The 26,493-nt window shown below is 37.7% G+C and overlaps 1 protein-coding gene across 1 annotated transcript; it reads left to right on the plus strand.

Moving 5' to 3' along the window:
* The first annotated feature begins 1,217 nt into the window (after positions 1-1,217).
* atr (ATR checkpoint kinase) lies at positions 1,218-26,430 on the plus strand. The gene is made up of 47 exons (XM_082172832.1): positions 1,218-1,441; positions 1,559-1,650; positions 2,687-2,839; positions 2,928-3,799; positions 4,669-4,850; positions 4,961-5,140; positions 5,210-5,394; positions 6,312-6,464; positions 6,562-6,760; positions 7,430-7,680; positions 8,726-8,913; positions 9,042-9,142; positions 9,258-9,429; positions 9,657-9,827; positions 10,012-10,206; positions 10,395-10,580; positions 10,763-10,858; positions 11,536-11,666; positions 11,953-12,096; positions 13,057-13,150; positions 13,293-13,418; positions 13,748-13,954; positions 14,093-14,206; positions 14,783-14,898; positions 14,992-15,112; positions 15,202-15,339; positions 15,490-15,697; positions 16,558-16,730; positions 17,163-17,327; positions 18,919-19,010; positions 19,117-19,208; positions 19,292-19,469; positions 19,571-19,759; positions 20,050-20,209; positions 20,317-20,496; positions 20,573-20,715; positions 20,809-20,906; positions 22,217-22,449; positions 22,539-22,673; positions 22,823-23,023; positions 23,138-23,281; positions 23,373-23,523; positions 24,644-24,800; positions 24,966-25,119; positions 25,222-25,373; positions 25,735-25,840; positions 26,109-26,430. Exons 1-47 carry the CDS (start codon positions 1,386-1,388, stop codon positions 26,280-26,282), a joined length of 7,908 nt encoding a protein of 2,635 aa, XP_082028958.1. The 5' UTR covers positions 1,218-1,385; the 3' UTR covers positions 26,283-26,430.
* Positions 26,431-26,493: the final 63 nt, after the last annotated feature.

The following is a 26,493-nucleotide window of genomic DNA, read 5'->3' on the forward strand; positions in this document are numbered from 1 at the left end:
CGTGCGTACTGCTTAAAAATGTGCGATCAAAACAGACTCTCTAAAAAAACAAAAACAAAAAACAAACTACAAGTGCACAAATCAATAGGCTACCATATGTGCGTAGTTGTACGCTCAAAACAGATACATACATGACATTTGCTTTGTTTTTGACAGTCTTTTTTATTCCATATTTCTATGGGCCGCTATACATGATAACATGTTCGATCTAGCATATTGGAACGGTCAAAGCTGGTCCTTGAACATTCAAGAGGAATTTGATTTAGCATCTGCAACTCTAGTCCCCCCCTGAAAATCAAGTTTTTAATGTTGTGGTGTTTAATGTGGTTTAAGACAAACCATGTGCAAATTCATAAGTCAACACCATTTCTGAGTATTTCTTTGTTCTGCTGAACACAAAGGAAGATATTTTGAAAAATGTCAGTAACCAAACAGTTAACTGGTCCCATTGACGTCCATAGTATTTTTTTCCTACTAGACATTAAGATATTTTTTTAAATATGTCATTTTCGTGATCAAAGACGGGTTTTAAGCCAAGGGATACAATTATTGACTACAGGGGGACTTTAATAGACACATCTGAACATCTTTATCTGCAAGAGACTTAAGCAGATGATTTTTCTAAACTAACACAATACAAGACGGAGGTGTCAGCTAACATGGCATTAAAAAGTTACCATAGTAAAAACCTGTAATATTGAGTTAATATAAAACCCCAAACCAAACCCATTCTCACCTGTGAAATTTGATCCCATTTCTTCAGGAATTAGAGGTTTCACAAACAGAAGTTGCGCAATGTTTTAATAATAGTAATAATAATAATAATAATAATAATTATTATTATTATTAGTTTTATTTTATTTTTGTTAAATGCTTGAAAAAACAGTAACAACAATTATCATCATTACCATCATACCACAAAAATACAACAATACTCCAGGGTCCTTCAGAATTTCAGTGCCAGCCACTGTTCGAACCTCCTTATGTTCTCATAGCTTTTACGTTTTTAGAGAACGCAATAGATTCAAAATATATTTTCATATGAAGTTTAAATCTTTTAAAAAAAAGGAGTTGTGGCATCAATCATTGATTCTAATGTGAGTGACGACACGCTGACCGTTCCAAGATGGCGGTCGTGCCGACGTGTCTGAAGCGGTCGAATGCGAATCTACGTATCTACATAATGTTCGCGACTGTAAAGTCTGCAAACAAAATGACCCAACTCGTTTGCCGTAGACGAGCTAACGTGCGAGAATAGTTTTGAAAGTGATGCTTTTGTAAAAGCTGAGGATGTCAGAGCGAGTCAAAATGTTTGACTAAATATTTGATTAGGTCAACTCGGCCTAAACATTTCTTTATAATAAAAGCACATTCAGCAAGTAAAGATGGAGCAAGGACTAGAGATGTCAGCAATGATCCCTGCACTGCAAGAACTAGCCAGGTAACATCACTGGCTCTAATGGCGATAGATATTCTCTTGTTAAATACTCCGGACAGGTGTCCTCAACATACATATTAAAAAATAAAGCTCATATAAAGCCTTTTATGTCTTTTCCAGTGCCAGTTCAGTTGAGTACAACCAGGCTGTGCAGAAACCACGTCAGATACTGTGTCAGTTCATTGACAGGATACTGACAGATGTTGATGTCGGTAAGGAAAATTGCATTGCATCTTGGATATTTGTGTTGTTGTTACGTCAAAAGTCTTTTTTATTTGAACATCTCAAAATTCTGTCATTGTTTTCTCACCTTCATGTTTTTTCAAAACATACTAAATACATCTAAGGCAAATATCTGGTGGTTGACTTCACTTGGTTGAAGAATTAAAGTGAAAACTGTTAATGTGAAGCCCTCTAGAATAGATTATGTGCTTAAAAGTATATATTACACATTGCATTAAATAAATATATGAATACAAATATAGCATAAATTGAAAATAAGGCATTCTTTTCCTTCCCATTACTGATGAAGTTCTGTGTTATCGTCACATAGCCTAAATGTTCTCCATAGTTTACAGTGGAGTCTGCTGATATCACTGTTTTGAATCTAAAGATGGTAGATTACATCTAGTGTTAGTGTATCGTTAAAGTCTGTATTGTATAGCATAGTGAAATTTGGGACATTACTATATATATATATATATATATATATATATATATATATATATATATATATATTCTTATAGCTCCTAAGTTTTTAGAGAATGCAATAGATTCAAAATATATTTTAATTTCAAGTTTAAATCTTTAAAAAAACTATCATGTATATTTTCATGTATATCATCATATATACCCATCATCATTTACTCAACCTCATGCCGTTACAAACTTGTATGACTTTCTGAAGAACACAAAAGAAGATTTTAAGGATTAAAAGTTTTGGTGACCAGTCACTTCAATTGTATGGACAAACAAAAACAAAAACACTGAGACATTTCTCAGAATCTTCTTTTATGTTATACTGCATACAAAAATCAGGTTTGGAATGACATGAGGGTGAGTACATAATGATATAAAAAAAATGTTTTGTGTGTGATTAAACTAGCCCTTTAAAACAAGTTAACATACTATTTAAACTTGTTGGAAGTTTCTCTTCATCTCTTTCCACTGTCAGTTTTTAGTACAGTAATGTTTGAGGTGTTTACATTGTCTAATGTTTAATTTTTTTATATCTCTCTCACGTTTTAGTTGCTCTGGAGTTATGTAAGAAGACCAGTTTTGAGCCAGCATGTGTGATGCTGCTGGACTTTGTCCAGCACATTATTAAATCCTCCACATTAATGTTCATAAACCCAGCGTGTCTTTCTGATCAGTTCAAAAACTCAGAGAACAGCTGCACTGGTAAGTTGATATAGTTTACGGTATTATAGCTAAAGTTCTGCACAACTACATTTAACTTAGATTGTCTGCCTTCCTTCTCCCTTCATAGATTTCAGTAAATGGATCATCAACCGTCTCTTGCGAATTGCTGCTTGCCCAGAATGTGAAGATCTTCACATGAAGATCTCGTCAGTCATCTGTTCCTTGCTTCACCTTTTCAGAGCTAAGGGTCCAGTCCTATTTGGGCTGTTTTCCACAGAGCTAATTTGTTTAATGCAAGATCTAGTGCATACGAGTTTCATGGTCAGACCGTCTCCTCGATGGCCAGTGGTGGTGGAACGCTTCTCCATCAGGTCTGCAGAGTCTGCTGTTTACCTGACCCCTACCATCCTTCAGCTGTCCTCACGTGCCTCAGCTCAGATGCTGTTAGTAACTTCATTAACAGTGCTGACGGATATTTTGCAGGGAATTTTCTTCCCAAGAGAAGTGGGCATCATCTGGAACTCTACTTGCCTCATGCTGTCTAATGGGAGCCCGAGGCTCAAGGCAGTGTCTATGGTGCTTTTAACTCGCATTGTGACTCTAGGAGGTTTCCCTGAAGACCATTCACAGCCATTTTTCTCTGCTTATTTGCATCTCCTGGACTCATTGCCTGCTTTTGAGGAGTCAGAGCTCAAGTCTTTTGGCAAGGATTTCCAGAAGCTCTCCCAATGTGTTTTCCTGACAGAGGAAGGCACTCACGGCAGGTTCGAGAGAGTTCATCTGAACATGCTGATGGAGAGGCTTGAGAAACTGGTGGTTGGTGGGGCACTTGAGCAGTTGAAGGTAATGGAGGTGAAAGCTACACTTTGCGAAGTCTTCTGCTTTGTCCTCAACTTTGTTCCTCCCGGATACGAGTGTGCAGTGCAGATCCGGAAGGAGAGAGTGGCAGCCATTTGCAAAGCTCTTATTAAGACCATTGGAACCCAGGACCAGGAGGAGGTAAAGAGTCAAAAGAAAAATTCATCCAAAAAAGACATATATATTTCTATTTTCTGTCAAGCACAAAATAAGAAGTCTAGCAAAAGGTCCAGTCTGCTCTTTTCCATACAATCAAAATGACATGTCAAGCTTCAAAAATGACAAAAACAAGATAAAAGCAACACAGTCACAGTGGTTCGGACATCTTTTGCACTATATCCAAAGTGTTCTGAAGCAATGTTGGGAAAAGGAATGGACATTCCTAACATTTGTAGGAATGGTTCACCCAAAAATTTTAATTCTGTCATCAATTACGCACCTTCATGTTGTTCCAATCATATAAGACTTTGGTAAACACAAGAATTTGTTAAACACGGATGCTCAATCATGTTTGCATGACACGTGAGAACAAACCTCATTGGTTCTCGTGCGTCAAGCAAGCACTTTTGAGCTTCCGTTTTCCATATTTGATGTACTTTACAAAGTGTGTTGATCAGTGTTATATGAATAAAAGCCTAAATATTACATCTGTTCATCATATAAAGTGATCATGCCTATTCAGAAGACCTGGATTTAACAACTCGATTGACCACTGGATTACTTTTACGTTCTCTTTATGAACGTTTTGAAGTGTCAAAGTTTTAGTGAAATTAACTTTCAATGGAGGGACAGAAATCTCAGGTTTCATTAAAAATATCTTCTTTCGAAGTCTTATGGGTTTGGAATGATGAAAGGTGAGTAATTGATGGCAGAATTTTCATTTCCTGGGTGAACTATCCTTTTAAATTGTTGATAGTTTAAAATCTTGCCATACATTAGCTCAAATGTAGTTTGAAGTCTTAAAGTGGTGATGTATTGCTGAGAGTAACATCTTTTCTGTTAAAAACTAGCAAAGTGTGGAAGGCTACCTGTACGCTGCACTCAAGACAGATGCCATTGCTGCAGTGCAGGATATGCAGGCCGCTGTTTCTGACCCTGCTGATCCTCGTATGTATGAAGAGGAGGTTCCAGCCAAACGACCAAACCTCTCTCTTCCAACACAACTTAGGAGCGAGGCCAAAACTAAGCCAGTGTACGCAATTCTCTGTCCCCACTCTCTTCAGATAGACTTTGCTTCAGTCTCTCCTCTTACCATGTGTAAAGATGAGCCTAACGCATTAAGATGATCTTGTCTGCCATCAGGCAAGTGGACATGAAGAGCAGTAGTGAGGTGTGGGCAGCCGTAGACAGCCGACTGGGCGAGTTACTGACCCAGATGAGGGACCACGCAGTGAGCCAGTGCGTGAGCACCGTGCAGGGACTGACGGTCATCTTCCACCTGGCTGCGCTTTGCTCAAAGCACTGTCTGAACGGACCACAGAGGTACGGTTTTATTTAAGGCCTTTGTTGTGTTGCATGTTTATTAGTTCTCATTCTTAAAAGCCTCTTCAGTGGCAGAGGAGAGAAGACATCAGAGACCTCAGATGGAGTCCAGCTCGTTTGGTTAAAGCCTCGGATTTTGGTTCAGGTAGTTGAGAGCTGCCGCACCGTAATGGGGAACACCTCCAATGAGGGAGAGCTGGAGCCTCTGGTGGAGGGCACTGTCAGGATCCTTGATGCTGTCCTCTACCTTAACAGTGAGTGTGTTTTTTACAAAGGACCATTTCATTTCAACTGCATCTTGGATATTTTTTCAGGATGGCCTAATATAAAAATTCTGGTCAAAACCGAAAAGCCTAATATTATTTTCAAGTTATGGCTAGTAACCAATATAAAATACTATTTGTTCTGAATATATGAAAAAATATCACTAAAATTAAATATACTACAAGTAAATGTAGCTATTATAACATTATAATGCACACAGTATGAAAATGGATATTTATTTTGAGATTGGCTGAAGATAACATTTAACAGTATTATTAAATTATTAGTGGTTTTGAAGAATCGGGTCGATACCAATAAATAAATAAGAAATCTCGAATTTTGGCCAATACCTGTTATACAGTAACATTACCCTTCAAAAGTTTGTACGTTTTAAACAAGGACACATTAAATTGATCAAAAGTGACAGTAGAGACATTTAAAAGGTTACAAAAAAATGCTTTTTTCACAAAATATTGAGCAGCTGTTTTCAACATTGATAATAGGAAATGTTTCTTGAGCAAATCAGCATGTTAGGATGATTTCTGAAGGGTCACGTGACACTGAAAACTGGAAAAATTGTGCTGAAAATACAGGAATAATTTACATTCAATTAAAAAGAATGGTTTTATATTTTAATATAATAGTGCATAATAGTACTGTTTTATTATAGTTTTATTATATTTGCTTGGTAAGCAAAAGAGACTTCTTTCAAAAATATTTAAAAAAATATGAACGGTAGTGTGTGATACCAATGTTTTGTGCATTCCTAGTTATTTTACTAATTTATTCAGAAATTGCACAATTTATTGATATTTTTTATGACCATTGATAGAGCATTGGATAGATATATTTAACAGCATGATATCAGTCCATTTGAAATAATTTGATTTGTATTGTCTGTTTACAGCCAATAGTCAGGGTGACACAAGTTTTTACAGGAATGTTTGTGCTCTGCTGTCGATTCCATGGGTGCTTGAGCACTCTTCACAAACGGTTTATCAGACAGCCTCTTTTCATGCAAGTCTGATTACACTCTCCCAGAAACTTGCTCCTGCCTTCTGTAAGTATCTAATTCATTAACATACTGTAGCTGTAATGTTAATGGATAACCATTTCTTATTCTTTTAACGCTTGTTCTTTTGTAATTTTGTCTGTAGCTGCACAAACTCGAGCGCACTGTGTGTTTCTGCTTGCTCTGCTGTCAAAGAGCGTGTGCGGTGACTGGCGTTCGTCGGTTTATCGTTGGGCCCTGCAAAGCAAGATGGAAGCTGAGCGGGCCAGTGCCGTCAGAGGCTTCTCCCTTCTGCTGCACCACCTAGGAGTCAAATCCTACAGCCTCATCCACGAGGTCCTTCTGTACGTCACCCTCTAACAGTCAATCTGAAAATCATCCATTATTGGCACACATCAATTCAGGGTTCCCACGGTCATGGAAAACCTTGAAATATCAGTTAATTTTAAAAGTCATGGAAATCTCTATAGCAAATATATCGTTCTAGTCATTTTCAGTTCTAAAATGTTTAATCGATTAGAAATAACCTAAACTAAAAAATATTTTTTAATTATGAATGACCGAAAGATGGTTAAAAAGGGAGACTTTTTGCTTGAGATGTGAATAAATGTATGAATACATTGTGCTCGTAAATGGCTGCTGTGATATTATGAGTGGCAGCTTGGACCCAGAAATGGTATTCCTTGCATCACAACTTAAACTTAGAATGAGAATAAAATGTAGGGCAGGATTTGATTTCATCCTTCGGGACTTGATTGGATCGTAGGAAGCTAACTAAATGGAGGCAGATCTGAACTGCAGTTTGCAGTCAGTTGTGGAGGATATGTAGTCCCACTCTCTGTCGAGACAAACATCAGGATATGTCGATGCAAGGATCCAACGATTCTTTTAATTGCACATGAATTATATAAACACTGCAACATTCTGTAAAAAAATAAGAAGTGTAATTTTTTTTGATTTCATGGTGTCTTTAATAAACGTTTGTTCAATTTTTTATTTAAAACTTCATTTAGGAACAGACTCCAGGACAGCTCAACACAAGTGAAGACCGAGCTGGCTGGTATCACGGGTCAGCTAGCCTGCTGTTTGTCGGAGAGCTCAGAACTGCAGTTCCCTCAGGAGACAATGCCTTCCCATGAGCTCCTCTGTGCTGGTCTCAGCATTTCAGACTCCCATCCCTCACAGATCTCCTCAATCGGAGCCTCTATCCTCACCCCGTTCCTTCTGCTGCTCAAACCTGTGGAGGACGTGAAGGTGAAGCAAGGTTAGTCTGCTCTGCAACACTTCTGAATTATTTAACATGGAAAGGCTTTATTGATTTTAAAGATGAAGTATGTAGTTTCTGTAGTGGCACCTATTGGAATTAAACAAATAAAGCATATTTGGCAAACACCCACTTTCGTGCATTGCGCCTCCCCCAACCATCACAAACACAGCTCTTACGGGTGCTTGTGAAGGCATGTCTCAACAAGTAATAGTAGGCTAATTTAAATAAAAGGTCCAACATATTAGGAATACTTTTAGCTGTGTTGCTATGTGTCAAGAGTAAGCAATTGAGTAGAATAGTAACACTATCTAGAGCGAACGCAAGCATCTTGCTTTTAATAAACCCATTCAATGTACATTATCTTCACTTGGCATATTTTTTGACATGACACACCACAACTGTTTGACATCAAAGTAAACATAAACTGGTGCATTTATCTTTCTAAACGGGTGCATTATGATACTGTATGGTGTCGAAGCGTCCATTGTAGTGTGTAGCATAGCAATGCCCTGTTCGCTTTGACGTGCTTATGACCTGTTTAATCTTTGAGGTTCTAATTGCAGTGAAATTTGGCTTGCAATCCTGTACCCGAAGCTGAATGTCAGTCATGGTCCCACACCTGCTAAAACCCCTCTTGCTCTGCCTGCTACAGTAGCCACACCCCAAACTATCGCTATGGAACTCGAGCTGGAAAGAGATCGACGTATGGACCGCTCTCAATGTTTTGATGGTGTCTGGGAGGCTCAATGTTTACACTTTTGGGGGAGATAAACCCATTAATGGCATACTAATAGCAGTCAATAATCAATAAACTTGGTTAACAGAAACAAAATCTTACATACTTCACTTTTAAACTGTCTTGAGGATCGAGTTATTAGTCTAAAGAATGTAAGTAGCTGAATTTGGATAAATTAATTTACTAATTCATTTTTTCTTTATGTTTTTGGTAGTATATACCTTTGGTTTTGCAGCCTGATGAGCATTAAACTATAATCTAAAGTATAAACATTATTCTATTTAATATTGTCTTTTGGAATGGCAGCTTTTATCAGGAATATACGGCACTTGTTCAAGCATGTGGATCTGGCTAACAGTGACCCTGATACGAAAGCTCTGGTTAGTGCATTGGTCAACCTCATTGAAGACCCTGACCAGGAAGTCCGCATAATGTTCGGCCAAAACATTAAGAATCTTCTGGAGTTTTGGAATGGAAATGGCTTCCTGAAGGAGGTACAGATTTTAAAGTTCAAATTATTAGATGAACATGCTGTAATCATTATCACCTTGTTAATGTCATTCTTTTAGAACCTTGTTTTTATCCAAAGCGATTAATGAATGGACTATGATTTTGTGTCCAGCTTCTTGTGTCCAGGCTAAAAGAAGCTTACACCAATGCAAAGACCTCCAGAAACAATGATCTCAAAAACACGCTCATATTAACCACTGGAGAAATTGGGAGGTAGTGCAAAATGCTTCTTTTTGGTACCACTTTTAGTATATATTGATTCTTCCAGGTGTTTAAAGCGCTCAAATCATATTTCAATAATGCTTTTCTTGCTTATGATGCTTCTCAGAGCTGCTGAAGGGAACCTGGTATCTTTTGCTCTGCTTCGCCTTCTACACTGCCTGCTGTCCAAATCCAATCCCGTGTCGGTAGCAGCCTACACAGAGATCCAGGCTTTAGCCACCTGCAGAGACCTCAAACTGCAGTCCTTCTTCAACCAGTACAGGAACCCAATTTGCCAGGTCAGCATGCCTTTGTGTTACTGTGATGATAAAGTATTATCTTAATTGCTTTGCTTTTATGGTGTGTTTTGTATAGTTTGCCATCAATGTGAGCACCACCATATGCTGTTTATCACAAAGCTTTAAAATTGTGTGTTAGAAATGGAGAACAGTGTTTGTTTTGCTTCAAACAAACATGTAATATGTTTATAGAATATGTAATATTCCTCTCTATTGTTTTGATGCAGTTCTTGGTGGAGTCTTTGCACTCCCGACATGTGACGGCTCTGCGCTGCACTCCAGATCAGAGCAGCGAGGCTCTGCAGGAGGAGGCGGCCCATCAGAGAGAGCTGGCACTGGACATCCTGTCTCATGTGGCACATGTCTTTGATTTCCCTGACCTTAATCGTTTCCTCAATGTAAGTTTAACATCTTAATACCGGATTTGGCAAGATCAGCCTCTGATGTAACAGAAAAGCCTGAAATTTGGCTGAATAAATATAGTATAGCATATAGGCCGAGACTGGGAAAACGTTTTGATTGCTTTGATGAACATTGCTTATTTCACTGAAGAAATGAGCTTACTCTCTCTTTAATTCACAGCGGACACTACAGGTCCTTCTTCCCTTTTTGGCAGCCAAGGCCAGTCCTACTGCTTCTGCTCTGATCCGCACAATTGCCAAGCAGCTGAACGTCAACCGCAGGGAAATGCTTATCAATAACTTCAAATACATATTCTCCCATCTTGTGTGTTCCTGTACCAAGGAGGAGCTGGAGAAAGCTTTCCACTACCTTAAGGTGAAATTTTCAGATTAGGAAATTAGGAAATAAGCAGTGAGGAAAAAGACAAATAGATAGAGGAATGGTATCATATTTTCAATATCAATCAATTTTTATTTATTTACTGACTTGATATTACATTTATTTTTTTCTTATTCATTAACTTTTATTTTAATTTTAATATGTTATTTTTTATTTTTGCACAGAATGAGACAGAAATTGAATTGGGCAGTCTGCTCAGACAGGATTTCCAGGGTCTTCACAATGAGCTGCTCCTGCGTCTAGGAGAACACTACCAGCAGGTCTTTAATGGACTTGCTATTTTAGCTTCTTTCGCCTCTAGTGACGACCCATACCAGGGCCCAAGAGAAATCACCACCCCAGGATGCATGGTACTACTGCTCTAATAATAATATTCATCAGTCTAAGGCCCACGGGTGTCTAGTGCATCGTTCATAAACTGATTCATGTGCCTTTTGTTGTACAGAATTGGATGCATTGGAGTTTGTTGTCAGCTTTCTATTGTAGTCATTGTTCTGTAAATAATGCTATCTGTCACTGTATGTCTGTGTAGGCCGATTATCTGCAGCCCAAGCTCCTTGGCATCCTGGCTTTCTTCAACATGCAGCTGCTTAGCTCTAGCGCTGGAGAGAAGGAGAAAAAGAAAATGGTAGGTGTTCGATACGTTTTATCAAACTTTAAAGCTGTTTTGTCTGGTTTCAATGCTAAATGCGGACTTTCAGTAGCGAAATGCTGCAGTAGAGAAAACGTGACACATCAACCTCATAATTGATCTGTGACGCATCAGAATATAATTAAAGAGGTCATGAATTGTGAAATCAAATTTTCCTTGATCTTTTGACAGTGAAGAGGTTACTTTACTATAAAAATATCCTGTAAGTTTCAGTTAGTCCAAAAACTGCTTTTATTGAAACCAAGCTCCCAAATGTTTGGTTTCGGATTTAGTCTCAGTATGAGGTCATAGTTCGACGAAAGACCGCCTCTGCAGAAGATCAACGTCTACTTCTATGTCATCGCCTCTTTAGCCCCACCCACCAATTTGCGCATGTAGTGTAGTAGTAAATACGAGACAGACGCAAACACAGGATTACTCCAGCAACAAAAGCGATTGAGATTTCTCTGAGGATTACAAGACGTTTTGCAGTGCCAAGTTGTGGAATCCTGTCCTTGTGTTCCTAAACATTAAAAAGTGTGGATGAACTATACTTTTAATGAAGTTCCAGTCAGACCGCATCAGTAAGACACAATTTGTTTGTTTGTAATAGCGATAGCAAGATAGTTCTATCCCCATTATGTCAGTCTACTTATGACCTTTTTTCCTCTCAGGCTCTGAACAGTTTAATGGCCCTGATGAAGCTGATGGGTCCAAAGCACATCAGCTCAGTCCGAGTGAAGATGATGACCACACTGAGAACTGGCCTGAGGTACAAGGACGACTTCCCAGAGCTCTGCTGCAGGTGTGTTTCTCATTTGGATTGGTCTGAGGATGTGCAAATCAGAACTGAAGAGCATCAGAAGTTCTGTCTGCGTGAGAGTGCTGACGACAAGAATCAGATGTTTTTTAATTAGTGTGCCGTGAGCTCAGCAGGATGCCTGGTTTGCATTTTTATTTTAACAACGGTTAAGCTCAACACAAACCATCTGTATCTAATATGCAATCAGTTTAGAGGATGAAATCGTAATTGCACTTTGCTCACAAAATAACAAGGATATGGGCTTTATTGTTATCTTGCTGGTTTACAGGACGTGGGATTGTTTCGTGCGCTGTCTTGACCCGTCTTATCTGGGTCCGCTTCTGAGTCATGTAATCGTCGCTCTTCTACCTCTCATCTCCATCCAGCCTAAAGAGACAGCGGTGATCATGCACTACCTCATAGTGGAGAACAGGTGTGTGTTGTTCCTGCTTTCTCTTGTTTTGTTGAAGGCTAGATTTGGTTTTATTTCTCTAAAGGTTTTTGGATGATTTTTAGATAGTTTTATAGATTAAAAAGTAGTTTTTTATAGATTAAATAGCAATGTTGATTATTAATGTGTCGATAACATACTTATTAAAGGTAAAGTGTTTACTTTTTGCAGCACTAGCGTCACCAAATGGAATTTCAAAAATGATTTTCAATCAGGTTTCCTAAACATTCTGTAAAACCTAACAAATGTCTAATAACTAATACTATAAACTAATCATTTTTAGTTGACTTTACTTACTGTAGAACAGTTTGTTGAACTTAATTGTAAACATTTTGTAATCTGTACTATTTGCATACTAGTCTTTGTTACTCAGAAAAGTTAAAGGCATAGTTAAGCCAAAAATGAGAATTCTGTCATCATATACCCACTCTCAAATTGTTCCAATCCTGTATGAATTTCTTACTTCTGATGAACACAAAAGAAGATGTTTTGAAGAATGTCGGTAATCAAACAGTTGATGGACCCCATTGACTTCCATAGTAAATTACTATACAAGTCAATGGGGCCTATCAACTGTTTGGTTACTGACATTCTTTAAAACATCTTCTTCTTTTACAAACATAAATTATCTATGTAAAAAATAATAAAGTACTTGCAATTTTTAAGTAAATTGGTTTCCTCAGGTTTTCTAAGTGACGTCAACTACTTACTGCAATGTACAGATCTCCCCTCCTCCTTCATTGGTCGGGCATACAGATAGTCCCGTCTCAAACTCACGCTATTGGCCAAATTTGTTAGCTTGTTATAGTTTTCTCTGCATATTAGATTAGAGCCATTATTTTAACATTGAAAAATTACGCTATAACACTAAAAGTGTAATTTTAATGAATTTGTATTTTGTTTTTTGGGTAAAATCCTTTCTTCACAATCTTTTCATCTCAGGGAGGAAGTACAAGACTTTCTTCATGAAATCTACTTCCTTCCTGACCATCCAGAACTGAAAAACATTCACAAGGTCCTTCAAGATTACCGTAAGGTACAACCTTAACAAACCAATCACATCAAAGTATAAATAACAGTGTAAACCTTTAAAATCGTGCTACACGTTGTGACTTGATTTCAATCAAATGAAATTATTTCTACAATGATGGTTGTGATGCACTATTCTTCAACAACAGCAAACCTCAAAGAGCACCGACATGCAGACAGCACTGCAGCTCTCCATGCGGGCGATCCAGCATGAGAATGTTGATGTACGCATCCATGCGCTCACCAGCCTGAAGGAGATGATGTACAAGAACCAGGTCAGACTCACTCTTAAGAAATTAGAGAGCTTTGCCAGCTTGGATGCAAAGACATCAAAATGCCATGCATCTTATTACCTGTAAACCATTTCAGCAGAGTATGTACAGTTTTTTTCTTACTCATTGCAGTTAGTAAAATGATCATATTTTGTGTAAGTACAGTATAAGAGTCTGTACATGAATAATTATTCACTAGATTCAGTATTATATAAATGCAACATAAAGTATGTAAATACAATATGGGATTGTAAACAGAAACCAGGCTTCAAATGCAATTGGGGCCTGAAAGTTTGAAGACCCCTGATCTACATATATTTTTTGTTCTACAGGATGCTCTATTAAAACATGTCTTGGACAGTGAGATGGTAGAGCCGGTGATCTCTCAGTTAGTGACGGTGTTGCTCCGGGGCTGCCAGGACGTCAACCCTGAAGTCAGGCTTTTGTGTGGGGAATGCCTGGGGGAGTTAGGAGCCATTGATCCTGGTCGGCTTGACTTTTCACCTGCTGACACTCAGGGAACCGGATCAACATTTGTGGTAAGACATTCCTCTTTTGTTGCTACGTATATGTATCAAGCAGAATCTTGAAGATCATGTTTTAAGTGTGTAGCATTTGCGTTTTATGTATTCCAAGTGTTATGCACAGAATAAAGAGAGTGTCTTTATGCTTTTTAGAGTGGGATCGATGATCCAAATTTTGCCTATGAACTACTGACAGAGCTGACCAGAGCCTTTCTGGCATATGCAGATGATGTGAGAGCTCAGGATGCTGCGGCATACGCCATGCAGGTATGGGCCAAAGATACTGTCCCTTGGGACTTTATATGGTGTTAATCACATCACCGAATACTTAAATACCTTACACGTTTGACCCTAGTTTCACAGACCAGTCTTAAGCCTAGTCCCAGACTAAAATTCATTATTGAGCTGTTTTAACTGAAAAACACTTGCACTGACATAATATGTAATGTGCATTTTTAAGGCACGTTTATAAAAGCCATTTAAGTGTCCTAATTGAACTAAGGCCTAATCCTGGGTTTACGAAACCGTGCCTAAGACTTTATATATTTTGTTTACAACTTTTTTATATTTTAGTCTGGACTAAAACATACCCTAGATATTGATTGAACATGATTTGATTCTTTATTATTGTTCTTCTTTATAGATCTTTTGCCCTTTAATCTGTTTGAAAAATTAGTTTACTCTATACATGTTTTATGGCAATTAAATTTATAGTTATTTTTGTCATAAGAAAAAAGGATTTAAACCTGTTAAGAGGACAACACTTACGTTTTGTACCTTAATTCAATACTGTGCCAAAAGCTTGAACAGTTATCGTGATAGTATCCTAAACTTCTGTTTCAGGAGCTGCTATCATTATTTGAATGTCGGGAGGGCAGGACTGATTCACCAGGTCGCCGTCTATGGAGAAGATTCCCTGAGCAGGTTCAGGAAATCCTGGAGCCACATCTCAATACCAGGTTGGACATGATCATTTTGCATGACCTGTTGTCAGCTGCTTTTATTACCTGTATCCAGTGTGCATAAAACTGACTTGTTTTAATCATATGAAGGTATAAGAGCTCTCAGAAGGTGGTGAACTGGTCGAAGTTGAAAAAGCCAATATATCTCAGCAGCCGTGGAAGCAAATTCTCTGACTGGTCTGCAACCTGGGCAGGATATCTCATCAGTAAAGTAAGTTCACATTTACTTGTTTTCCTGTGCTACCAAACCTCACATATATGTAAAAGGCTAATTCTCCCTCATCTTTTCATGTGTTTTAGGTTAGACATGAGCTTGCTGGCAAAGTGTTCAACTGCTGTAGTTTCATCATAAAGCATGATTACAAAGTGACCATCTACCTGCTGCCCCACATTTTGGTCTATGTGCTGATTGGATGCACTCAGGAGGAGCAGCGAGAGGTACAGATTCAAACCCTGTAGAAAAGGACATGCTATTGATTTTTTGATAGGAAACGGTCCGTGTAGTTTTTCTCTGTAAAGTTTAGTAAAAAAACAATAATATTGCTAGTGAAAAAGGCTCTTAATAGTGCTTCTGTTTGTGTCCTGTAGGTGAATGAAGAGATCATGGCAGTCCTGAAGGAGGGTGACCCGCGGTTATTGCGACTGCAGGATAATGCCTCCAGTCTGAGTCAGCTCAGCACACAAACAGTCTTCTCCATGCTGGACCATCTCACTCAGTGGTCCCGCCACAAACTACAGAGCCTGAGTACCAACAAGAGGCCAGGAAAACATGGCAGAGAGCAGCCACAGGCAACAGGTGACACACAAAACAAAGTTCTGATTTCAGTTCATAAAAGCTGATGGTCATTTATTATTAACATCTTGACATTATTAGGATTGATAATAGGCCTTTTGTCTTTTTCGTCTTTTTTTATCTTTATTTACAAATTCTCGTCAAACATTTTAAGTCGGCATCAATAGCATCTCAAAAATATACACCACTAATCTGAGTAAAATCAATACATTATGCCATTAATTATTTTCCTTATAAAATCTTGCAAACAAACATTAAACAAGGAAACGGCAATGCTGTGCGAGTTACATATTTCAAGGTTTGGGGTTGGTAAGGAAAGAAGTAACAAAAATACAGCAACAGCATGTTTTTAAAATATCATTACAATCTGTATTTTATAATATTTTAAAATGTCATTTATTCCTGTGATGGCAAAGCTGAATTTTTAGCATCAGTGTCTCCAGTCTTCAGTGTCACATGATCCTTCAGAAATCGTTATAATATGCTGATCTGCAGCTCAAGAAACATTTCTTATTATTATCAATGTTGAAAACAGTTGTGCTGCCTAATATTTTTGTAGAAACTGTGATGCATTCTATTCAGGATTCTTTGAAGAATACAATGTTTAAAGCAACAGAATTTGTTTTGAAAAATATTTTTTTTCTTTATTGTCAGTTCTGATCAATTTAACGTGTCCTTGCTGAATAAAAGTATTATAATAAGGGGTTCCTTAAGAATAACCCAGGTGAATTCTGTTGATCTGAAATAGTATAAAACAGTTTTAAACTTAGTTCATCCTGTACAATCCTATGCATTAATGTAAATACATTTTTTTTTTGCTTTGCTTCTAGAAAGTAATTCTGACTCTTTCTTTGTCCTCTTAGGTCCAGAGAGCAGTGAGTATCAAAGCGTAGTAGCCTTCCTCAACAGCATTCCTCAGGATGTTCTGGCCAAGGCATCCTTCCGCTCCAGAGCCTACACGCGTGCTGTCATGCACTTTGAGTCCTTCATCCGTGAGAAGAAGCAGAACATTCAGGACCATCTTTCATTCTTACAGGTCTTACCAGTCTACAGATTTTTGCACGAGTTGTAATGGTTGCTGGTTATGGTTAGGCTACTTACTAAAATAAATAACTGTAAAATATTGATATTGAGTCAAAATTACTTTATTACGTAAGAAAAAAATTGATTGGTGAAGTGATGTGGAGACATGAAACTTGCACTAATGTTCAGAAGTTTGGGGTCAGAACATTTTTAAATGTTTTGTCTCTTAAGCTAACCAAGGCTGCATTTATATCAAAACACTAAAAACAGTAATCATGTATTCCAGAGAGTCATATTATTGAAATGAAATGCAGTTCTTTAAAACTAAATGGGGTTAGAAAATATTCATAGAGAGTTGAAAACTGTTTCATGCACATTAATCTCATTATTACTTGTCAATAAATCAGATCAGTTCTTAAGCTATCTGTCGTAACCTGTCTTCTAGACTATGTATGCGGCCATGCACGAGCCAGATGGTGTGAGGGGTGTGAATGATCTGAGGAAGGAGGAGCCGTCGTTGAGAGAGCAGATCCTGGAGCATGAGAGCATTGGACTTCTGCGTGAATCCACTGCTTGTTACGACAGAGCCATCCAACTCGAGCCAGACCAGGTCAGCACCACACACACTCTTATTCTTATAAACACCTGGCAAATGTAGAGATGTGTGTGCTTTAGCAGGGCTTGATTCTTAGTAAAAAATTTAAATAAATTAAAAAAGTAACACATTAAGAAACTTTAGGGGTGTAATTAATATTTATTTAATTATGGAAGTAATTATAGGCAGTGTTGGAGAAAGTTACTTATAAAAGTAACTCCCTAAAAAAGTAACTGTTTGTGTCACTTTTTATGGAAAGTAATGCGTTACATTACTATTGCGTTACTTTTTCTCACCCGGACTGGGTTTGCTTGTTTGTTTTTTGTTAAATACATAAAAAAAAAGTTATATTTTTGTCAAATGCCCTTTCACACCAAAAGTGAAATGAATAAGCCTCAGGATGAAGGAAATGTCCGTACAGCCGGGGGTCATTGTGGATTGCAGAAGAATAGGACACAGGAGAAGAAAGATCAACACTCTTACTTCAGCAATAAAAAGAAAAACTAAACACAAATGTGATGTTTATCTAAAGTAATTTTTGCTTATTAGTATGGTTAAATTAGATCATGGAAGGTCAGCAGCAAAGACATTGGTTAAAAAAGTGTGATTATTTTACATTTAATTATTGGAGATTTGTGTAAGAATCAGATTTTGCATTTCACTGTTTTTATTCATTTTAATGAATACTGATTCTGTTATTGTGCATGTGAGATGAGTAAATCCATGCTCACATTTAGTCTAGAACTACAATAAGCATCATAGAATAGAATAGAATAGAATAGAATAGAATAGAATAGAATAGAATAGAATAGAATAGAATAGAATGAGGCATTTATATAGTGCTTTCATATGTACTACTGTACACCCAAAGCGCTTTACAATCATATCAGGGGATCTCTCCTCAACCACCACCAGTGTGCAGCATCCACTTGGATGATGCGACGGTAGCCACAGTACAACGGCGCCAGTGCGCTCACCACACACCAGCTATAGGTGGAGAGGAGAGAGAGTGATAGAGCCAATTCAATGTAAGGGGATTATTAGGAGCCATGATTGGTTAGGGCCAAAGGGTGGAATGTGGCCAGGACACCGGGGTTACACCCCTACTCTTTACGAGAAATGCCATGGGATTTTTAATGACCACAGAGAGTCAGGACCTCGGTTTTACGTCTCATCCGAAGGATGGATCATGTTTACATCATCATGTTTACACAGCGCACACAACTCCTCCGCGCTTACTATTTGGGGACAGGAGAGCTGTCAGTCAATACATGGGAAAACAAAGTAACTTGCGTTACTTATTTGAAAAGTAACTCAGATATTTTGTAGTAAATTTAAAAAAGTAAGTTACTAGAAAAAAGTAATCTGATTACGTAATTTGCGCTACTTGTAATGCGTTACCCCCAAAACTGTCTATATACATACTTTAAACCCTGTCTATATACAGTATATATACACACAATAACTATTGTGCCAGAAAGAACTAGTAAAATATATATATTGAACAATATGTGTATTAAATAATCTTCTTAGTCTTTACTTTCTTATTTTTTTGTATTTTTGTAACTGATACATTTCCCTCTCACTTTCTTATCTTTGTATGCAGCTCGTCCATTATCATGGGGTAATGAACTCTATGTTGGGCCTTGGTCAACTCTCCACAGTTATAACCCAGGTCAATGGAGTTCTTGCTAGCAGGTAGGCGTACTGATGTAAACTCAGTCCTCTGGGTAATTCAGTGACACTGTGGTTCATGCAACCCCAGGTTTTGTGTTTTTAAACTAACGTTATTTCCTTTACAAAGGCCACGTTGGAAGTCCGATCTAAATGCTTACCGGGTCGAGGCAGCATGGAAACTGTCAAAGTGGGACTTGGTTGAGGACTATCTTGCCTCTGGTAAATGATTTTGCTGTTTCTAGAAACATAGAAATGTTTGTCAGATTGAAGAAGCATTACTTTTTGTCATTTCTGTTTTATAGATTGTAAGTCCAGCACATGGGGTGTCAGACTTGGCCAAATGTTGCTGGCTGCCAAGAAGCAAGATTCAGAGGCATTGTATGAAAAGCTTAAAATATCCAGGAAAGAGCAGGTTGTCCCTTTATCAGCTGCCAGTTTTGAGTGTGGCACCTATCAGAGAGGATATGAATACATAGTCAGGTAATCCGATGGTTGACAGTTTCAGAAAAATAAAAACGTTGCATTTACTATACAAATACAATGTGTTCAAATGCATTTTCGACTAAGGTGTTGTGTCTTAGGCTCCACATGTTGTGTGAGTTGGAACATTCCTTCAGTGAGCTGCAGAAGGAAAGCACAGAAGCTGGAAGATCCAAGAAGCCTGAGCCCAAACTCAACAGGGACGCCCGCCTACTCATGACCCAAAACTCATTCAGAGCCAAGGAACCCATCCTGGCTCTGCGGAGAGCTCTTCTCAGTCTCAGCAAGGAGTATGAGTACATTCAGTGCAAAATGTTTCACTTCCTTTTCAGAAAACCAAGTAATTAGCTCATTTCTGATAATGATGCTGAAAATTCAGCTTTACTTTCAGAGGAATAAATTAAATTTTTAAATAAATACCGTCTTAGTGAGCATAAGAGACTTTTAAGAGATATAATTATTCCACACTTTTGACCAACCTTGTAGGTTTCAAAAGACATGACCATGAGTTTCGGGTGAACTATTTAGTTTGAGTGGATATATATGAGATATAAGAGTGATGATGACGACTTCTTTGCAGGTCTTCGTGTGAGGAGCAGGTTGGCGAGTGCTGGCTGCAGAGCGCTCGTGTAGCCAGAAGAGCTGGCCATCACCAGACAGCCTTCAACGCCTTGCTCAATGCTGAGAACTCCCACCTCTCTGAACTCTTCATCGAGAAAGCCAAATGGCTCTGGTCTAAGGTTTAGCAGCTCAGCTTAATGTTGTTTTTGCCAATGAAGATCTGTTTGATGGGGGTCTTACTCCATCATTGAAATTGTAGTTATAAGGAAAGATGTTGTTGTTACAGGGTGATGTGCATCAGGCTTTGATAGTCCTGCAGAAAGGTGTGCAGCAGTGTTTTCCTGATGACCAGCCTCTCACAGACCCCAAGAGAATCCAGATAAAAGGGAATGCCATGCTGCTGGTGGGCAGATACATGGAGGAGACGGCCAACTTCGAGAGCAATGCCATCATGAAAACCTATAAGGTATTTCAGTCAATCACATTCATGGACAAATGCAACAGAAATCAGATTAATCAGTCAATGTTTCTCTTTCATGCAGGATGTCACCCATCTTTTGCCAGAATGGGAGGATGGGAACTTCTACCTTGCCAAATACTACGACAAGGTTATGCCTATGGTCACTGACAACAAACTGGAAAGACAGGGCAACCTCATTCGTTATATTGTCACTTATTTTGGAAAGTAAGATGTTTTCTGTTGGTAATCCTCCTATAGGGCTTCAAAATGCTTCAGTGTGTGAAAGTCAGATACAGTAATGCTGTGCTCTCTTCATAGAGCCCTGCAGTTTGGCAATCAGTATATCTATCAAGCCATGCCCAGAATGCTAACCTTATGGCTGGACTATGGAGCCAAAGTTTTTGAGTTTGAAAAAGGTAAAGCTGATGATACACTGTTTTGCTAATGCATCGATTCATATGCATTGATCTTATTAATATTTTAAAGCATTTGTGTTGGACAGTAATGGATTTAAAATGCTAAAAAAATGAAAGAATTGCAGTTTGGTAAAATATTTGGTAACACTATTTTACAGTATCATTGTTACATGTGGTTACTGTAGTAATAACAAAATTTTATATAATTACATGCAACTAACCCTAAACCACACCTTCATCCTTACCCTATAGTAATTACATGTAGTTAATTAATATTACTCAGTACTTAAATGTACATTGTTACACAGACACCTTAAAATAAAGTGTAACCAAATTTATATATATATTTTGTGTACAATATTACACAAATTAATAATAATAGTAACAATAACAATTTTTTATTTTATTTTTTGTCTACATACATTACAGAAAGTATTAAAAAAAAGTATGTTAAAGGGGTCATGACATTGATTTTTTTATTATTTTAACATGTTCCTTGAGGTTAACTTTATAATGTCAATAAAGTTTTATGCACAAAAATAAAAACACATTACATGTGAGTTAGTGTTTTGAATACATTATCCATATAAAATCGTAATTTACAGACAAAGCATTATGAAATAATTTACTTACGGTTTGTGATGCACTTATTCAGAGTTATTTGCGAAATCTCCATTACACTGTGCCTCATTTACAAAACAAAATGCTCTGAACAAACATATAATCCTCTGACGCGATCCAGGACGCCATTAAAATAAACCATACACTTATTTCCGATGCTGGGATCCTTTTGAAGTCTGTTCAGAGTATTCAGTGTCAGTGATTATAATGGGTTCTATTTGCTTTTGACGTGACGCTTACATTAAGTGTAGACAAATGTCAGCCGTTAAGCGACTGAATGCCAGTGGGCGGGGCCTATGGTGAGATGATGTATATTTGGAGGCAGTCATATGCATATATATTTGCCCATGTTACGTCACAGATCCCGCAATATCAAAATGAGCTGTTTTTGGAGCTTGATTAGATTAGATATATACTTTGTTTGTAATGAGGCCGTTTTAAGCTATGAAACTTGCATGATGTTTCAAAGACCTCTTAGTCAAAAGATCAAGGCAAATTTAATTTCTCTTGTCATGACCCCTTTAATGCATTTTTAAAAATACTGAATTATTGTATGCGTATTGATTCGAATTTGGTCACTGTGAGTTTGCAGTCCAATTCAAAATGCTTTTGAATCGAAATCGATTGACTATCAAACCAAATATTCACTGCTCTAATTAAAACAATCCTGCTTGCTCTATCTTTTTCAGCTGGCCGCTCTGACAGAGTCCAGATGCGGGCTGAACTTACTAAAATCAATTCCGTCATCAGCGAACACACTAGCAACCTCTTGCCTTACCAGTTCCTCACAGCTTTTTCACAGCTCATCTCCCGAATCTGCCACTCCAACAACGAGGTCTTCGCTGTGCTGATGGAGATTGTTGCCAAAGTCTTCTTAGCTTACCCACAACAAGCTATGTGGATGATGACTGCTGTGTCAAAGGTCAGACACCTCAGCCACATCTATATCTATAAATGTCTTTTTGCAGATTTATATGCAAGTGTTTATATGCTTTTTTAAATTTATTGTAGTCCTCCTATCCGACTCGAATGAACCGATGCAAGGAGATCTTGAAGAAGGCCATCAGTCTGAATAACTCATTTGGGAAATTTATCGGAGATGCCAACAGACTGACTGACAAACTGGTGGAGCTCGGCAATAAACCAGTAGGACAAGACTGTACCACTAGCGAAAAAATTATTTATTAGTATTTAATAACTTCCCCTTCAAAATGCATTTTTATAATCAATTGGTTCTTGAATTAGTCTGGCATATTATGGATGCAGTTATAAACTTTTTTTGTTTAATTGTGTAGGTGGATGGAAATAGCAGCACCCTCAGCATGAGTGTACACTTCAAAATGCTGAAGAAACTGGTGGAAGAGCCCACATTCAGTCAGATTCTCATCCCCCTGCAGTCTGTCCTTATACCCACCCTGCCCTCCACTGGAGGAGCCAACCCCAAACACGATGCCTTTCCAGGGCACTGGGTCTACCTCGCCGGCTTCGATGACACTGTCAGTCCCACTTGTTTCACAATTCCCCAGTTTCTTGGGCACATGATGCATCACATTCACTCTCATTTTTCAAAGATTAATTATTCATGATATCATACGTTTAATTTCAAAAAGGTGGAGATCTTGGCATCTTTGCAGAAGCCAAAAAAGATCTCGCTCAAAGGCTCGGATGGAAAGTTCTACACCATGATGTGCAAACCCAAAGATGACCTGAGGAAAGACTGCAGGCTGATGGAGTTCAACTGTCTCATTAATAAGGTAGTAGGGTTGTGCTGTTCACTAAATACCGCAATAATTAATTGCATTTTCCCGAGAACTTGCATAATAAAAATGCGCCGTTGTTTGTCAGTCTTTGAGGAAAGATGCAGAGTCTAGACGGAGGGATCTGCGCATTCGAACATACGCCGTCATCCCTTTGAATGAAGAGTGCGGCATAATAGAGTGGGTCAACAACACAGCGGGTTTACGCCACATCCTCACAAAGCTGTATAAAGAGAAAGGTGTGCTGATTTCATAGCTTCTACTGATATACAGTGTATAATGGAATACTGTCATGTGTTGCATAATATAACTTGACAGTGATTTAACACTAATCCATAACTGATTGTAAATTTGTTACATTACTTCTTTTTTACATTTTGTTATTTAATATTGGTTACACTTTATTTTAAGGTGTCATTGTTACAGTGTAATTATATATTTAAGTACTGTGTAATATTATTTAACAACATGTACTTACTAGAAGGTTAGGGTAGGATTAGGATTTAGGATTAGGTTGAGGGTTAGTTGCATGTAATTTTGCATAATTTATTGTTATTACTATGGTAAGTACATGTAACATATTATGTAACACGGACACTGTAAAATAAAGTGTTACCTTAATATTTAATTACAACTTTGCACTTAATCACATTTAATATTTGTGGTCAGAAACTCACAGAAAGCTTGTCATTATCATAAAATAAACACTGTATCACTCTCAAGTGCTTTATTTTGGATAATGACCTGCTCACAGGACATTATCCTGCTTATTACATGGCTACTCGCCAAATAAATTAATATACAGTACAAAAGTTTGGGGTCAGTACGATTTTTTTTAAAGAAATGAATACCTTTATTTAGGTATTACAAAAGGTTTCTATTTCAAAATAAATGCTGTTCTTTTGAACTTTCTATTCATTAAAGAATCCTGGAAAAAAATGTATCTTGTTTCTTGAGCAGCAAATCAGCTTATTAGAATGATTTCTGAAGGATCATGTGACACTGAAGCCTGGAGTAATGATGCTGAAAATTCAGCTTTGCCATCACAGGAATAAATGACATTTTAAAATACATGGGGAAAAATAGCTATTTTAAATTGTAATAATATTTCACAATATTACTATTTTTACTGTATCTTTGATCAAATAAATGTATCCTTTGGTGAGCATAAAATATTTATTTCCTTAAATAAAAATACTGGATACTGGATATGGACATGAAATATTGATTAACCAATCAGAATCAATTTTAGCTGTATAAAACATGCTGTTTTAAAAAGAGTTTATTCAGGCTGTCAGCGTCTCCATGAAGTCATTTTTTGACACAGTTGAGTGAAAATGTATTTGTTCTTTTAAACAGGGATCTATGTCAGTGGGACGGAGCTGCGCAAGCTGCTTTTGCCAAAAACAGCTTCTTTTGAGGAGAAGCTGAAGCTGCACAAAGATGTGCTGTGTGCCAGACACCCACCGGTTTTTCATGAGTGGTTCCTACGGACATTTCCTGATCCCACCTCTTGGTATATATGAGAGGCTTTTTTTACTATTCACATTCATAATACCTTTGCACAGTAGTATGCTATTATTTTCTTAATATTATCTCTTAAAAGTGAGCTTAGGGTAATTCAGTATTAATTCACCTACATGAACATCTTCACACATGGGACAAATGTGGCATTTCACAGGTACAACAGCAGGTCTGCTTACTGTCGCTCTACTGCGGTCATGTCTATGGTGGGCTATATTCTTGGGCTTGGCGATCGCCATGGAGAGAACATTTTGTTTGACTCTTTAACCGGCGAGTCCGTCCATGTGGATTTCAACTGCCTCTTCAACAAGGTTTGAGAGGAAGTCATGAGGAATGTGTCTGTATAATTTGATTGCTCCCTAATACTTGATACCTCTGGGTAACTAGAACAAATGTGTTGTGTGGTGCTTAAGGGGGAGACATTTGATGTTCCTGAGGTGGTTCCCTTCCGGCTCACTCAGAACATGGTTCATGCAATGGGGTCCATGGGCACAGAGGGTCTGTTCAGACAGGCCTGTGAAGTCACACTCAGACTCATGAGGGACCAGAGAGAGCCACTCATGAGGTGAACGTCTCAGAACTTAAACTACCATTCAAAAGTTTAGGGTTTGCAATGTTTTTGAAGGGTCAAGGGTCAAATATTATTACTATTTAAAATAACTGTTTCTATATTTTAAAATGTAATTTATTCCTGTGATGTCAAAGCTGAATTTTCAGCATCATTACTCCAGTCTTCAGTGTCACATGATCCTTTAGAAATCACTCTAATATGTTAGAAAAAAAGAAACTGTTGTGCAACAGCATGAATATCTTAAAAATAACATCTCTGAAACCAAATATCTGTTCTATGTTGAGTATTTCGAATGTGCTTAACATTTCATATAGTATTTGTATTGCATAATTATCTCTTGTATATTCCTTATCAGTGTTTTAAAAACATTCCTGCATGATCCTTTGGTGGAGTGGAGCAAGCCTGTCAAGGGTTCCTCTAAGACACAAGTTAATGAATCTGGAGAGATCCTCAATGAGAAGGTACTTCATCAATTAGTTGCTTCAGCCTGAATGAGGATGCATATCTGTGACGTACAGTATATCATATGTATTTTATATTCAGCTAAGCAGGATTGAATTATATATAAACATAAAAGGCATAATGGTTGGAATACACTTGCTTCGAGTACTGTAAGTGCTTCATCTTTATGTGCAATTTGAGCTGTTGCGTTTCAACTATAGATTAAATAACAAGCTTAAGTAATAGTTGGAAATAAATATTTCATAATTTGATTTTGTTCCACACTAGGCTAAGACTCATGTTCTGGACATTGAGCAGCGTCTTCAGGGAGTGATCAAGAGCAGAAATAAAGTGATGGGCTTACCTCTGTCCATTGAGGGCCACGCACATTACCTCATTCAAGAAGCCACTGATGATAATCTCCTGTGCCTGATGTACCTTGGATGGGGTCCTTATCTGTGATGGACATTTGCACTTCAGTTTGAGACCAAAACTCAACATAAGCTTTCTGTTTAGGTCTATATTTGTTTTCTGTATTTTGATATATTTGTCACTGTTATTTTCAATGTTCCTCAATAGGTTAATTAAATTTAATTAATGTTTAAAGTAACATCTGTCATATGTGTTCTGTTTTTAAGGAATTTAGAGGTGAAATATGAGACTAGTGCTGTAC

The sequence above is a fragment of the Leuciscus leuciscus genome, assembly GCF_965113295.1.
Source record: "Leuciscus leuciscus genome assembly, chromosome: 6".
NCBI lineage: Eukaryota > Metazoa > Chordata > Actinopteri > Cypriniformes > Leuciscidae > Leuciscus > Leuciscus leuciscus.

Bases quoted from the DNA above. Each gene is read 5' to 3' on its own strand.
- atr (XM_082172832.1), top strand. From the start codon at position 1,386: ATGGAGCAAGGACTAGAGATGTCAGCAATGATCCCTGCACTGCAAGAA. The intron at 2,840-2,927 runs GTAAGTTGATAT...CTCCCTTCATAG, and splicing joins CTCAGAGAACAGCTGCACTG to ATTTCAGTAAATGGATCATC. The intron at 3,800-4,668 runs GTAAAGAGTCAA...GTTAAAAACTAG, and splicing joins GAACCCAGGACCAGGAGGAG to CAAAGTGTGGAAGGCTACCT.